This window comes from Chenopodium quinoa, unplaced genomic scaffold, assembly GCF_001683475.1.
Source record: "Chenopodium quinoa cultivar QQ74 unplaced genomic scaffold, ASM168347v1, whole genome shotgun sequence".
NCBI lineage: Eukaryota > Viridiplantae > Streptophyta > Magnoliopsida > Caryophyllales > Amaranthaceae > Chenopodium > Chenopodium quinoa.
In genome coordinates this window covers 629747-643968 of record NW_018744187.1, presented here as the reverse complement: position 1 = coordinate 643968, position 14222 = coordinate 629747, and the positions used below count along the sequence as shown (strand labels likewise).

At 48.5% G+C, this 14222-nt stretch overlaps 1 protein-coding gene across 1 annotated transcript; it reads left to right on the top strand.

The window, feature by feature from the left end:
- Positions 1–2234: 2234 nt before the first annotated feature.
- LOC110694003 (translation initiation factor IF-2-like) lies at positions 2235–4584 on the top strand. Its single transcript, XM_021871164.1, has 3 exons — positions 2235–2346; positions 3186–3289; positions 4135–4584. Exons 1-3 carry the CDS (start codon positions 2235–2237, stop codon positions 4582–4584), a joined length of 666 nt encoding a protein of 221 aa, XP_021726856.1.
- Positions 4585–14222: the final 9638 nt, after the last annotated feature.

Here is a 14222-nt window from a genome sequence, read left to right as displayed (position 1 = left end):
CTAAGAAAAGTAGAACCAAAATACCTCACCCTGAAACACAATTAGGACAACGAACCTATCTTTGTATCCAAACGCAAAAACTCACCTTACCTCGACCGAACTTTGGTACAGGAAAGAGAAAACCTTAACCTTAACTTCACTTTACCGTCGGGGTAATCTTTACCGATACCTTTTTAACGGTGGCGTTAAGGCTAGCCTTGACTTCTTGTTTCTACGGTAACACTAACACAATTGTACTTCTCGTTGTTTGAATAATATTTAAAAATTGAAGCCCTTCCAAGGTTGGATTTACTTTCTCTTTGCGCGGAGGATCAAACGACGACTCTCAGAGAGAAAAAAGAAGTGAAAAGGGGGGGAAAACTTGCCGGAGAAACGACTGCGGCGCCGGATCTTCGGTGGGCATCTAGGTTTACGGGGGCTGTATTTTGAGGGGAGAGGGGAGAAGAGAGAGAAAAGAGCAGTTGTAGGTAATAAAAAATGGGTAGATCTTAAATTTATATTTTATTAATAAAGAACGACCTTTTTATTATTCCAAAATAACATCACCTTTCACATGCATTTGCAAAAAAAAAAACAAAAAACTAGTAACCTATTTTTATAGGAAACCTTGGGACACGTATCTTAGTTTGATTGGTCAGTTTATTTTTTTTTATTTTTGATTTAAAAAATAACTTTAAAATCCTAAAATTTTTAAAAAAAAATCCCCCATTCCCAGCTCCCTGCGTACCCCCTTTCACCGGCATCCACCGCCCCAACTAAAACCATCCACCTGAAACCACCCTTTCCCCAACCCCTTTTTCCCAATTTCCGGCACCCCTCCTCTTCCTAACCCCCTTTTCGACACTACCTCCCCTTCCCGACCCCTTTTAGACACCCCTTTCATTGGCATCCACCACCCTAACCAAGACCATCCACCTAAAACCACCCTTTCCCCGTCTCCTTTCCTAGTTTTCGGCACCCCTCCTCTTCTTGACACCCTTTTCGACACTCCTTCCCCTTCTCGACCCCCTTTTCAGCACCCCTTCCTGTTTTGGGTGTTTTTGTCCCTCGGGAGAGTTACAACACGAAGACTGATCCGGGGTGAGCTATACCTGCAAAACAAATGGAGACACCAGTTGGGTGGTGCTCCGCCTCCGACGCACAAGTTAGAAACTTGAAGGGAGAAAAAGGTGCGGAAATTTAGGTAGGGATCTGCTCGGATTCCAAGCTTATGATGTCTCTATCAAAGAGTAAATGTGTAATAAATAATAAAACGTGCCTCTAAAATGAGGGACATCTCCCTATTTATAGGGTCTTTGGGAATTATGCCCCTGATTAGGTTACTGAACCCTAATCATTGGTGGGCTGCGCCGTTTGGCGGCATTCTCGGGATTTGGGCCTGAAGGCCGCCTTTTCCAGTGATTTCGGGAATGACACGTGTCGAGCAGGGATTGGTCCATTTTAGACCAATCTGGAGCTGACACGTGTCACCTTCTGATTGGGCCACATGGCAGGGTAAAATTACCCTAAACATTTGCCCCTCACATATGTGACGTGGCACGCCACGTGGCATCTGTGACACATGTCACGCTCCGGTTAGCGGTAATTTTACCGTTACAAAGTAACCGTTCACCTTCCGGGTAAATTACGGAAATTCCCCCAAATTTACCCTCTATATATAGCCGTTTTACCCTCATAATTTTGTACGTTTACAAAAATTTCCTAGAGAGAAAAACTTTGAGAGAGCAGAACTCACTTGTTTGAGGCAGACGTGAGCAAGAAAGTTTGTTCTTCAGCAATACAGCCGGTCCCGCCTATGTTCAGATACCAAATCAAAAGGTACCGTCTCTGTCTCTCTCAGCTCTTTTCTTTTTTCACCGCTTGTACATATTTCTTGCAACAAAATGGATGCATCACCAACACACACGGCACAGCCTAGGTTAGAGTCCAGCCGGTCACCAGGGTCGGCTGAGTCTAGGACTGGGAGTGCCGGCTCGGGGTGTTGGGACCACCCTTTGCCATAGATTCCGACCAGTTATGTGTCTGTGCAGGACACCATGGCTCGGACAATGCAGACGGCCACGGACCCGAATTACAAGAGCGAAGGCTCAGGCGGCCAAACGCCTGAGGGAGAAACGTCTGGTCAGGGAAACCAGACAGCTCTAGAGAGATCCCCTCTGCGCGCCCCTTCAACCCCTGCAGACTCTTTTTTGGAAGAGTGTGACCAAGGCGGCGACGAGGCCGCCTCTGCCCCCATGGACCAAAGTGAGGGGGAGACGGAGAGTGACAGCTCCGCCTCTACCTCCGAGAGCAGCGATGACTTGCCCCCTCTTCCGGATAACGAGGAGGAAGAAAGGAAAAAGTGGAGTGAGAAGGACGATCTCTTAAGCATCCACGTCTCCTCCAAGGACCGAATCCAGATGGGGGAGAACTTAGAGAATTTTAAGAAAATGCACCCGCTAGGAGACGGGTATAAGATCCGGGTGCCGCCTGAGCTGGGCACCATCGTCCGGGGGGATGATCAAGAGAACGCCAACAGCTATTTTGGCTGTTATGAGGCGGCGTTCAAAGCCGGCCTTCGCTTCCCCCTTCACCAGGCGGTGAAGGCAATTTTGAGAGGCTACGGCCTTGGGGTCTGGCAACTTACCCCCAACTCCTAGACCAACATTCTGGGGTATGTTGCCGCCTGCGAGTTCCAAGGGCTTAACCCCGGCTGGGAGGCTTTTGCAAGCATGCATTACCTCAGCAGAAGCCCGGGCGGCTGGAGGGCGTGGTATACCCTAACCACACAGCCGCAATACATGATGACCTTGGACAAGGTCTCAAAGTTCGATGGCTGGAAGCACAGGTTCTACCTGATGTCAGCCCCAACCAGACGGGAAAATTATGAATTCCGTCTGTACAATAAGAAGCCTGACTTGTTGGGCTGGAAGTGCGCTCTTCCCCAGATCCCAGAGCAAGACTTTGACAAAATAATCGAGGCAGACCTTTTCGGCCTCACAGACGCAACTCTGTCAACCGGGGAAACAATAAAAGTCCCTAAGAATTGGATTCCCAAGAGCGCTTGGTTCAGGGATGAATGTTTCCTGGCCGCCTGCAGGCTAGGGCACATGTTTACCAAACGTATGCGCCTGAGTTTATACCGTCTGTAGTATTTTTCTATCGAAATTGGTTTATGATATTGACCAATTTCCCTCTTTTTGCAGAAGAAGCACTAAACATGTTGCAGTCGGAGAAAACTCCCAAGCGGTCTTTTGCGACCATCCGCAAAGATCTTGCGGAGAAAGCTGCGGCCAAGCTCAGGGCCAAGGTATTGAGCACCTGACCCTTTAAGTTTATTTTAAAAACTATCTTTCCCGGATACTAACTTTGACTTGGTTATTTTCGCAGGGGGAGAAGTTGGGAAATCGTTTGAGAAGAATCTCAAACGGGCTAGAGAGGAGGCCCCAACCGTTCTCAACAAAATAAAAAAGTCCGCCTCTGCGTCAACTCCTGGCGCCGCAGCCGGGGCTAAGACGATACGGGTATCGGGGCTACTCGAGAAGGTAGGCGGCAGCATGTGCCTTGATCTTGCCAATCCTTTGTCAGCAGCCGCGGGGTTCAGCACGCCTGAAAGCGGTTCCCGCTTGGCCGGCTCTGAAGGTAAGAACCCTTTTGAATCCCCGCTTGAGCTGGGGTGGCCTTTACGGGTGAAATCCCACTCCCAACAGACATCATCCTCAGACGGTCGGCAACAAATAGGTGCTGCCTTAGTTTCGCATTCATCACGTATTGATTGTAGTGCAGATCAATCTCCCCGCTGGCCAGACGTCCAGAAGCACGCCAAGGCCATGCTGGAAGCCGTCCGGAAGAGGGATAAGGACAATATCCCTAGGATAGAGACGTTCAATCTTGAACGCATTCTATCCCTTCTAGCTGAGGTAAGAAACTTGTCAATTCAATTTTATTTTTTCCAAGTAATTATCCCGCCTGTAATTCTTATACCGCCTACTTTTTTGCAGGCCATGCTGCGGGTGGACGGGCTCAAACGTCCTTATTCCTGCAAACGGAAAGAGGTAAAAAGGGCCAAGAAGTACGCCATAGACGCTGATAATATTGCTTTCCACTCGACTATCGTAAAATGAACTTGAAACTAAAGCAATAATTATGACACAGGCGTCTAAAATCCAGCAGCTGGAGCTAGATCTGAAGGCAGCCGACCAGCAGGCAACGGATGCTGAGACGGCCAAGAAGGGGGCGGAGGAGGCCCAGAAGAAGGCAGACGAGAGCGCCAAACAGGCTGATGAGGCACTCAAGAAGGCCCAGGCGGACCTTGGCAAACTGAAAACCAAGGTTGAGAGGCTGGAGAAGGATGCTGCTCAAGCTCAGAAAAACTTTGCAGCAACCCTGGAGGCGGAGCAAAACCGCCTTGTTGCTGAGAGTGATGCTGACAACGACGCCCGTATGAAGATTGCTTGGGATGCCTTGTACCCAGACGCTGATTATAGCATCTGGGCAATGGCACACAGCTATGCCGAGAACGTGGTGTACTTGAGAGAGCAAGGCGAGCCAGAGCCTGCCTCCTTTAAAGCCTGGCTCAGCAACAATGAGCCGACCGCGCCTTAGCTTCCTGGTCTCGGTGAAGCGCACCAAATTCCCTCAGATGATGAGGAGAAGGGGGAGAACCAGGAGGCTCCGTCTGCAGGCCAGAAGTGACCCCTCAGCGGCAGTATGCCAGTCTGCTTTTTTAATTTTCTTTTCATTCAACGGCTGTATGCCAAAACTTGCTTTTTCCGGCCTGCGTGCCGAGTATTTATGTTTTTACCGGCTATGGAGCCGGGTTAATTAACAATTTCTTTCTCCCGGACGGGGTCCGGTTAACATTTGATCCATTACAACCGTTTGGTTGGATGGACTTTTATGAATTGCACCGACTAAGTCGGTTTTGATCATTTTGCATTTGAATTTTAGTTTTTTGCAAATTTTAATTTTTGCCTAACTTATTAAAAGCATGCGGCGATTTCTTGCCTAACTAGTCAGTAGTCCGGCTGTCCTTGCCCCTGGACAGCTGTGTGATTGGTTTCAATTGGAGTTGGTTGATTGACTTGAAAACGTCTGATGCTGCAAAGAGCATGATATGTTTGTAAGTCAATCAATCACAGTAGTGATTACCCCAAACCAAGTGCACAGCCGTACACCAACAGGCGTTTCGGTCACTACACAGACAGCGTATGTCCGTCTTGGTAGAGATTTCATAGCCATTGAACTCTTGCCCCAATTGGGGTGAGGTGCAATTTTTGGAATAAATAACCTAAGTGAGAACTTCAGCCGGTGACCGACTGATGCCTATGGGCATCCGGGATCTGGGAACTTATTCGTTCTTCATAGGTTATTTTGGTCAGACGGCTATTAGTTGACCAATTTGGTCGTTCAATCTTTGCCGTCTGCATGGATACGTAGAACCGACAAATAGTTTGTTCTCTGCGACGATTGCACCCGGAGGGGAGTCGCCGGACACCTTTGTCCATGTTGGGACAGGCGATTTTATAAAATGAGCAATCATTCGGCCATTTTAGCCTCTGGTCTTGTTTGAGACCGGTTGCGTAGCCACTAAACGTTTTTGTGCTTAGTTTCTAGTCAGTATTGAATTTACACTAAGTATCGAACTTAGTTTTTTAAGCAAACGAGTTTGTCTGGGTATTACCCAGACGGACAGGAAAATATTTGATCATACTAAGTATCAAACTTAGTTAGATAAATGGAGAATCCGTCTGAGTATTACCCAGGCGGATAGTCAAGCAGTTGAATAAACAAAGTATCAAACTTAAATAAACAAGGGATCCGAGCATTACCCAGGCGGATAAAAAAATGTAACCTTCACTATCGAACTTAGTTAGGTAGATGGGGAATCCGTCTGGATATTACCCGGATGGATAATCAAACGATAACTCAATTTTGCAAACAAAGACTGAATCTTCATTAACTGACTCACTGTTTACAAAAAGTTACATTCTCAGAAGTAGTACTTTTTTGGATTGTCTACATTCCAAGTTCTAGGCAGGCGCCTGCCTTCTGGAGTTTCCAGGCGGTAGGTGCCGTCCCTTACTTCCTCATAGATCCGGTAGGGGCCTTCCCAATTTGGGGTTAGCTTTCCCAGCTCATTGGCCCTACCGGTTGTCTCCATTTTTCGTAACACTAAGTCTTCAACTTTCAAAGGACGCTTGTGTACTTTTTTGTTGTCGGATCTAGTCATTCTCAGACGGTAAATCTCATGACGCAAGGCGACATTGCCCCTGCGTTCTGGGAGTTAATCCAATGCCAGACGCATTGCTTCCCAGTTTGCCTCTTCATCATACAGCATGACTCTGAGAGTCGGCTCGTAATGTTCGATGGGCAAGACGGCTTCAGCACCGTAAACCGTGAGAAATGGGGTTTCACCGGTTGCCCCTTTCGCTGTTGTCCGGATGGCCCACAGGACATGGATTAATTCTTCTGCCCATAAGCCACCGGCTCTTTCTATTTTCTTTTTAATGCCGTCTGAGATGAGTTTGTTGAAAGCTTCAACTTGGCCGTTTGCTTGGGGCCGACCAACAGATGCGAAATAGCTTGAGATCCCCTGATCTCCCAACCAAGTTTTTAGATGAGGCGTCTCAAACTAAGGACCATTATCAAACACCATAGACATGGGTACCCCGTACTGGGTGATAACATTCTTCCAGATGAAGGAAATTACGTCTGAGGTCTTGATGTTTTTAACCACCTCAGCCTCCACCCACTTGGTGAAGTAATCCACAGCCACCAAGATGTAGCGCTTCCCGCCTGGAGCAGGCGTGTAAGGACCTAGAATGTCCATGCCCCATTTTGCAAACGGGATTTGGCTATGGATGGCCGTCAGATCAGTAGCCAGACGGTGAATGAGTTTGCCAAATTTTTGGCACTTGTCACATTTCTTCACCAACTCCTTGGCGTCTGCCTCAAGAGTGGGCCAAAAGTAATGTCGTCTGGCTCTGACGGCTAGGGACCTGCCGCCTATGTGAGAGGCGCAAAATCCCGAGTGCAAGTCTTCGAGAACTTCTTTCCCCTTTTCTGGGGTGACACACTTCAACAAAGGCTTCAGAAACCCCGCCTTGAAGAGTTCTCCATTTTTCAACTCGAATCTTGCAGCTCGCTTTTTCAGGACGGCTGCTTCCTGTGGCGAATCATAAAGTGTGCCGTCTGAGAGATAGGCCCGGATGCCATCCATCCAGGTAGAGCTTCGGTCCAGAATTCCAACGGGATCCTCATAGATGCTTCTCTTTTCAAGAACTTCCCAGAAAAATGACTGAGGCGTATCATGGCAGGCGAAAGATTCCAGCTTTGACAATGCATCCGCTTGGTTGTTTTCCGACCTAGGCACCTGATTCAGCCGGAATTCCTCAAGTGCCTTGGTCTCTTCTTTGACTGCCTGAAGATATTTAATCATAGCCGGATGGGTAGCCTCACAACTTCCCTCATACTGGCTAACAACCAATTGAGAATCAGAGTAGGCGTCAATTTTCATGGCCCCTGCCGCCTTACACATGCGTATGCCGGCTAGCAGGGCTTCATATTCCGCCTCATTGTTAGAGGCCTGAAACTTGAAGCGTAGTGCATATTCAAATCTGTCTCCTTCAGGAGACTCATAAATTACGCCTGCACCACAGTCGTTCTTTGTAGAGCTCCCGTCTACGTACACTTTCCAAACCTGATCAAGATTATCCAGAGCCACCAGGTGAGTTATTTAAACAATGAAGTCGGCAAACGCCTGACCTTTCACTACCTTTCTTGGTTCGTAAGTGATTTCAAGGCTCTACATTTCAATAGCCCATTTCAACATTCTCCCGGATGAGTCCAAGGTAGACATTGGCCGCTTGAGTGGCTGGTCCGTGTAAATCACCACCGGATGTGCCAAAAAGTAAGGCTTCAATTTTTTGAATGCCATATACAAAGCAAGGCCAAATTTTTCAACCATAGGGTACCGGAGTTCAGCATTTTTAAGAACATGGCTAATGAAGTAAACCGGGAGCTGCACGCCGTCTCGCTCAGCAAGGATAACGGCACTGAGGGCATGGACTAAGATGGCTAAATACATGTACAACATCTCCCTAGGCAAAGGACTGACCAACCTAGGCAGAGAATGTAAATGCTCTTTCAACCTCTGGAACGCCGCCTCAGCATCATCCCCCCATTCAAATCTGGTCTTCTTCCTTATTGCTTGGAAGAAGTAGAGGCATTTGTCACCTGACCAGCTGAGGAACCTCCCCAGGGCGGCCAGACAACCGGTGAGTCTCTGAACTTCCTTGACAGAGCGGGGTGACTTCATGTCAATCACCGTATGTATCTTTTTGGGGTTAGCCTCTATCCCCCTTTGATCAATCAGGAATCCGAGAAACTTTCCAGACTCAACACCAAAGACGCATTTCTTAGGATTTAACATAACCTTATGCCGCCTGAGGGTGGTAAATGTTTCTCGGAGATCAGCCAGGTGATCTGTCTGTAGCTTGGATTTGACTATCATGTCATCAATGTACGCCTCCACATTCCTCCCAATCTGATTGATGAAGACCGTATTAATCATCCGTTGGAAAGTGGCAGGCGCATTTTTCAAGCTAAACGGCATCACCGTATAACAAAATAACCCCTGATCAGTGACGAAGGCCGTCTTCTCTTGATCCTTTTTCCACAGGAGTATCTGATGGATGCCGGAGTAGGCATCCATAAAACTCATCAAGGCGTGGCCGGTTGTAGAATCGACCAGACTGTCGATCTTTGGAAGTGGGTAACTGTCCTTTGGACACGCCTTGTTGAGGTCTGTGTAATCAACACACATGCGCCAGGTCCCATTCAGTTTCTTAACAAGGACCACATTGGCCACCCATTCGGGAAAATTACAAGGCCGAATGAACCTGGCGTCTAGCAGCTTTTTGACTTCGGCAGCTGCCGCCTGACTTCTTTCCTCGCCGTGGTTTCTTTTCTTTTGCCGGATGGGTTTCTTTTTGGGGTCCACGGCGAGTTTGTGGACATCAAGATCCGGGCTGACGCTTGGCATCTCCTCCACTTCAAACGCAAAAATGTCTTTGAATTCCTTCAGTAGAAGGTGCAAGCTTGCACCCAAAGTAGCATGAGTTACCGTCCCAACCTTAACATTACGTTCGGGACGGCTGTCATCCAGAACGAGCTCAATGCTTTCGCCAGCCGGTTGGGGACAGAGCTCATCTGACCGTTCACCGGTTGGGGACAGAGCTCATCTGACCGTTCACCGGTCAGTGATTGCTATTTTTTCTCTTTTTTCACATCCACCAGCAGAGGAGCCTTTCTTTTCTTTCCGGCTGCTGATGGGGCAGGAGCTGGGTCGGCATCCTTGACGTTGTCAAGGTCTATTGGTTCCTGACCGCCTGGGGCCCCGGTATCTCGGACGGCTGAGAGATAGCACTCTCGGGCTGTCTTCTGATCCCCATTCAAGGAACCAACAAAGTCGTCATCCCTCTCATACTTGATGAGCATGAGGGACGGGATGATTACTGCCTTGGCTACGTTGAGGGTTGGCCTGCCAAGAATGATAATATAGGCGGTCAACTCCTCAAGGACCAAGAATCTGACGACAATATGTCGTCCCTGGCCCTTCTCTCCCAGCCGGATGGGTAAGTCAATCCTTCCGGCTGGGTAGACCATCCCACCCCCAAAACCAACCAAGGGGTGGTTGTCCGGATGCATGCTGCTGACATTGTATTTCAGCTTTTGCAGGCACCGGAGGCTGATGATGTCTGATGAGCTGCCGGTGTCTATAAGGATCTGTCCAACCAACTGGTTGGCAACCTTACATTCAATGACCACCGGGTCATCATGAGGACGGCGGACGCTGCCCCTATCCTTCTCAATGATCAAGACGTTTGGGAAGGAAGAGCTGGCAGACGCTTGCTCATCATCATTTTTGTCCATCTTTCGAAGATGGCTCTTGGTGCCCCGGATGGTAGGGTCACCACATGAGAACCCGCCTGCTATAGTGTAGACCGGCTCCTTGTCGGTATCCGAACTACTAGCAGGCTGGGGGGTAGTCTTGGAGGACTGACCCTTGTTTTTCTTTTTTGCCCCAGCTGGGGACTTGGAAATGTAGGACTTCAACAGCCCTTTGTCAGCCAGACGGTCCAACGCACGCTGAAGACTGAAGCAGTCGTTGGTGTCATGGCCGACCTCCTCATGGAAATGACAGAATTTATTCTTGTTCCGTGTCTGGACAGAACTCTTCATAGGATTCGGCTTCTCAATGGAAAGTCGGTCCTTTACCTCCATGAGGATGAAGTTGCAGTCTTTATTAAACTCGTACTTGGAGACATACGGTTTAAATTCTTTCTTTTTCTTCTGGGACGGCTGGTCAGAGTCAGTAACCGCCCAGACTTCTTTTCTTTTCTTGCTCTCTTCTTTGTTTTTAGCCGGCTGAGCTGACCGGCTGTCTTTCTGTTTGTCAGACTTCTTGGAGTCCGACTGGCTACCAGGCGAGCAGAGGTCGGTAGCTTGAATGTAGCTTTCCGCCTCCCTCAGGGCCGCCTGCAGGGTGAAAGCCCCTTTTCTGACTAGTTCGAACTTAAAGGTCGACCCGTCTCTCACACCTTTGAAAAAGTTTGTAAAAGCTACCTCATCAGACAGCCCCTGAATCTGAATTCTGATCAGGTTGAACCACCTGACATATGAGCGTTGATTAGGGGATTTTGCTCCCACCAATCGGAATGCGCCACGTGGGCCAATCAGGTCCTGCCAAGTGTCCCCCAGTTGGAACTGTCAGGGTTTGCCACGTGGCACACGCCAATTCGTCCACCCTGGACCTATTATGTCATGACACGTGGCATCCTCCATGCCTAATGGAGAAACCGGCCACCTAGGCCCAACTTCCAAGGGAAGCCCAATTAGCCCTAGGTTAACCTAAACCTAGGATTGGCACGTTTCCCAAGGTTATAAATACCTCCCTTAATCCTCATTAAGGGGGATTACGCACATTTAACACTCTCACCTAGAGAGACCCAATCACTTTTATTTCCGCATTAATTACTCCTTAATCAAGTACTAACTTGACCTTCAGAGGCGGATCTCCAATCATCCGAAGCATCCGTTTGTTTTGCAGGTATAGGCGTCCGGTTCCAGTCTCGGAATTGTAACTCTCCCGCAGGACATCAGAAAACCCCAAAACATCTTGGCGCCGTCTGTGGGGAGAGTATTTCTGAGATGGCATCCACGTCTGTACCGACTCCTAAAGAGAGGCGTCCCCTAGACGACCCTCAAGTTCAGTCGGACCATGATACTGAGGAAGAATTTGAAGTTGAAGCTCACACAGCTTCAGACGGGACCCTAAGGGCCCGACGCACCCGTCATACCGAAAGGAGGGAACGGGAACATCTTCAAACTGGACTCAGTGATCCAGCCGGCGCACCGCCTGTTCAGCAGCAGCCGGATGATGGGTCTGCTCCCATTACAAGAAACGAACTCATGACCTTCATGAGGGGCTTCAAGGGAGAGATTCAAGAATTGCTCAACAAGAAGCCTGCTCTGGCCAAGGAGCAGTCGGCTAAGAAACCTTCCACTTCAGGGAAGAGGAAGCCAGTTCAAGGGCGAGAGGCGACCCCTCATCCTATCTCTAGGAAGTGGGAGCCGCCTGCCCTTGATTTCACAAAGTACCGTTTTCCTACTCCAGGAAAGAGGAAACATGTTCGTCATATTCAGGCGGACGGGTCGAAGAAAACATACACAAATGCTCGGCTATTGCTAGAACAGAAGAAGAATGACCGATTGTCAGAGTCGGCCTCTACTTCAGACTTCCAAGACAGTCTACGCAATACCTCGATGAAGTATACTCAGTCGTATCATGAGAGTCAGTCAGGCGGCACCTCCCGTCAGTCCGGCTTTCATAGTGACCAGGCGGTACCAAACTTACCATTTGTACCGCAACAACAATATTTTTTGCAGCCACCTCTATTTGGTGGGCATGCAGCAAAGAATGTCTAACCTATGGACTGGCAGCTACGGTTGCTTAGACTTGGGGAACAGCCGTCGGCCTTCTCCAAGGAAATTGCTTAAGTCGCTCAGCCGGCCAAAGTGAAAAATGTATTAGTAGGCGCCTATGACGGCACTACTAACCCAGAAGACCATTTGATGGCATTCACCAACCTGATGTACCTTCAAGGGTTGGGTGCAAGTGTTTCCCAACGACTCTCAAAGGAATCGCACAACAATGGTTCGGCAACCTACCGACTGGTTGTGTGAATAACTTCACGACGCTTGCTTACTTATTCACCTCCAACTTTGCCATGAACATACCTGCGAAGAAGACGACCCTTGATTTAGGAACGATTCAGCAGGGCGAGAAGGAGGGGCTTCGTTCTTACATCAAGCGGTTTAACCTGATGAGAATACAGATTCAAGGGTTACCGGATGAGGTAGCCTATACTGACTTTTTCAGAGGCCTCAAAGACGGATCGACATTCAAATTTGATTTGTTCCGAAAGAGGGTGGCGACTCTTCAAGAGGCATTGATTGAAGCGGAAGCCTATATACAGGCGACTGATCTTTGTAGTACAAAACAGTCGGACGGGAAAAGGTTCGACAAAAAAGAAGGACGACAAAAACAGTTGTCGAACAAAGATGAGAAGAAAAGAAAAGAGGTTTGGGCGGCTGATTCCTCTAAACAGCCGGCCCAGAAGAAGAAAAAAGAATTCAAACCATACTCCCTAAAGTATGCGTTTAACAAGGATAGCCAAGCTATCCTAAAGGAAATCAAGGGACAAATTTCAATTTAGAAGCCGGTCCCCATGAAGGGTTCTGCAAGCAATCGGAACCAAGAAAAATTCTGTGATTATCATGAAGATGTTGGTCATCACACCAACGAATGCATCAGTCTCATGCGGTATCTGGACCGCCTGGCTGAGCAAGGCGATCTTGACTCTTATGTCAAGAAATCTACGGGGAACACTTCCTCGAAAAAGCAGTCGGCCAAAAAGAGTCAATAGGCCGGCAGCTCTGATACAGATGATGCAGTCGTCTACACCATTGCAGGCGGCTTCGCAGGAGGCGGTCCCACCATTTGGGGCAACAAAGACAATATCAGGCGGCTAGATGTAAATTCCGTTCACCAAGAACGGCCCCCCAAATATTCATTTCCTGAGATTGTCATCACTGAAGAAGATCTAGGAGGGGTAAGGGGGCCACATGACGACCCTATCGTTATTGAATGTAAAGTGGCCAACAAGAGAGTTGGCCGAATCCTTATAGAAACTGGAAGCTCCTCAGATCTCATCAGTAGCAAATGTCTGTCAAAACTAAAATATCAGACTGATTGCATACATCCGGCATCCCACCCTTTAATAGGGTTTGGAGGAGGAGTCGTCCACCCAGTGGGACGAGTGGATTTACCCATCCGCCTGGGTGAAAAAGGGGAAGGACGACACATGGTAGTCCGGTTCCTGGTAGTAGAAGAACTCTCGGCCTACAACATGATTCTGGGACGACCAACCCTGAATAATTCCAAGGCTGTTATAATCCCATCTCTTATGTTGCTCAAGTTTGAGAGGGATAATGGAACAGTCGGGTCCCTAAGGGGAGATCAGAGGATGGCCCGAGAGTGCTATCTCTCAGATATCAAGCCCACTGTCATGGCCGCTGGGTCAAGTGTTGGAAAAACAGACCTTGACAATGTCAAGGAGAGTGCGCCTGTTCAAGAAGCAGGCGGCAAGAAGAGAAAGGCAGCCCAGACGGGGGCCGCAAGAAAAGACAGAAAATAGCAATCATTGGCAGAGGAGCGGTCGGATGAATTCCGCCCTCAGCCGGCTGGTGAGCATACGGACTTGATCTTAGACGACTCACGTCCTGAGCGAACAGTCATAGTTGGGACGACTGCTCTAAGAGTCCTGGGTGACGATTTTCACAAACTATTAAAAGAATACAAGGACATCTTTGCATTCGAAGTCCACGAAATGCCAGGCATTAGTCCTGACCTGGCGGTACATAAACTGGATGTGGATCAAAAAAAGAAGCTGGTAAGGCAGAAAAACGGAACCATGGCGAAGAAAGAAGTCAGGCGGCAGCCGCCGAAGTTAAAAAATTACTTGATGCAGGGTTCATTCGGCAATGTTACTTCCCAGACTGGGTTTTGCAAATGTGGTGCTTGTTAAAAAGCCGAATGGCACCTAGCGAATGTGTGTAGACTACACAGACTTAAAGAAGGCATGCCCCAAAGAAAGTTACGCTCTGCCTAAAATTGA

What these genes read in the sequence shown, in the direction of transcription:
- LOC110694003 (XM_021871164.1), top strand. Translation starts at nt 2,235, where the DNA reads ATGGACCAAAGTGAGGGGGAGACGGAGAGTGACAGCTCCGCCTCTACC. An exon ending in GGAAGAAAGGAAAAAGTGGA is followed by an intron (nt 2,347 to 3,185) that starts GTGAGAAGGACG and finishes CTCTTTTTGCAG; the next exon opens with AAGAAGCACTAAACATGTTG. An exon ending in CGGCCAAGCTCAGGGCCAAG is followed by an intron (nt 3,290 to 4,134) that starts GTATTGAGCACC and finishes ATTATGACACAG; the next exon opens with GCGTCTAAAATCCAGCAGCT.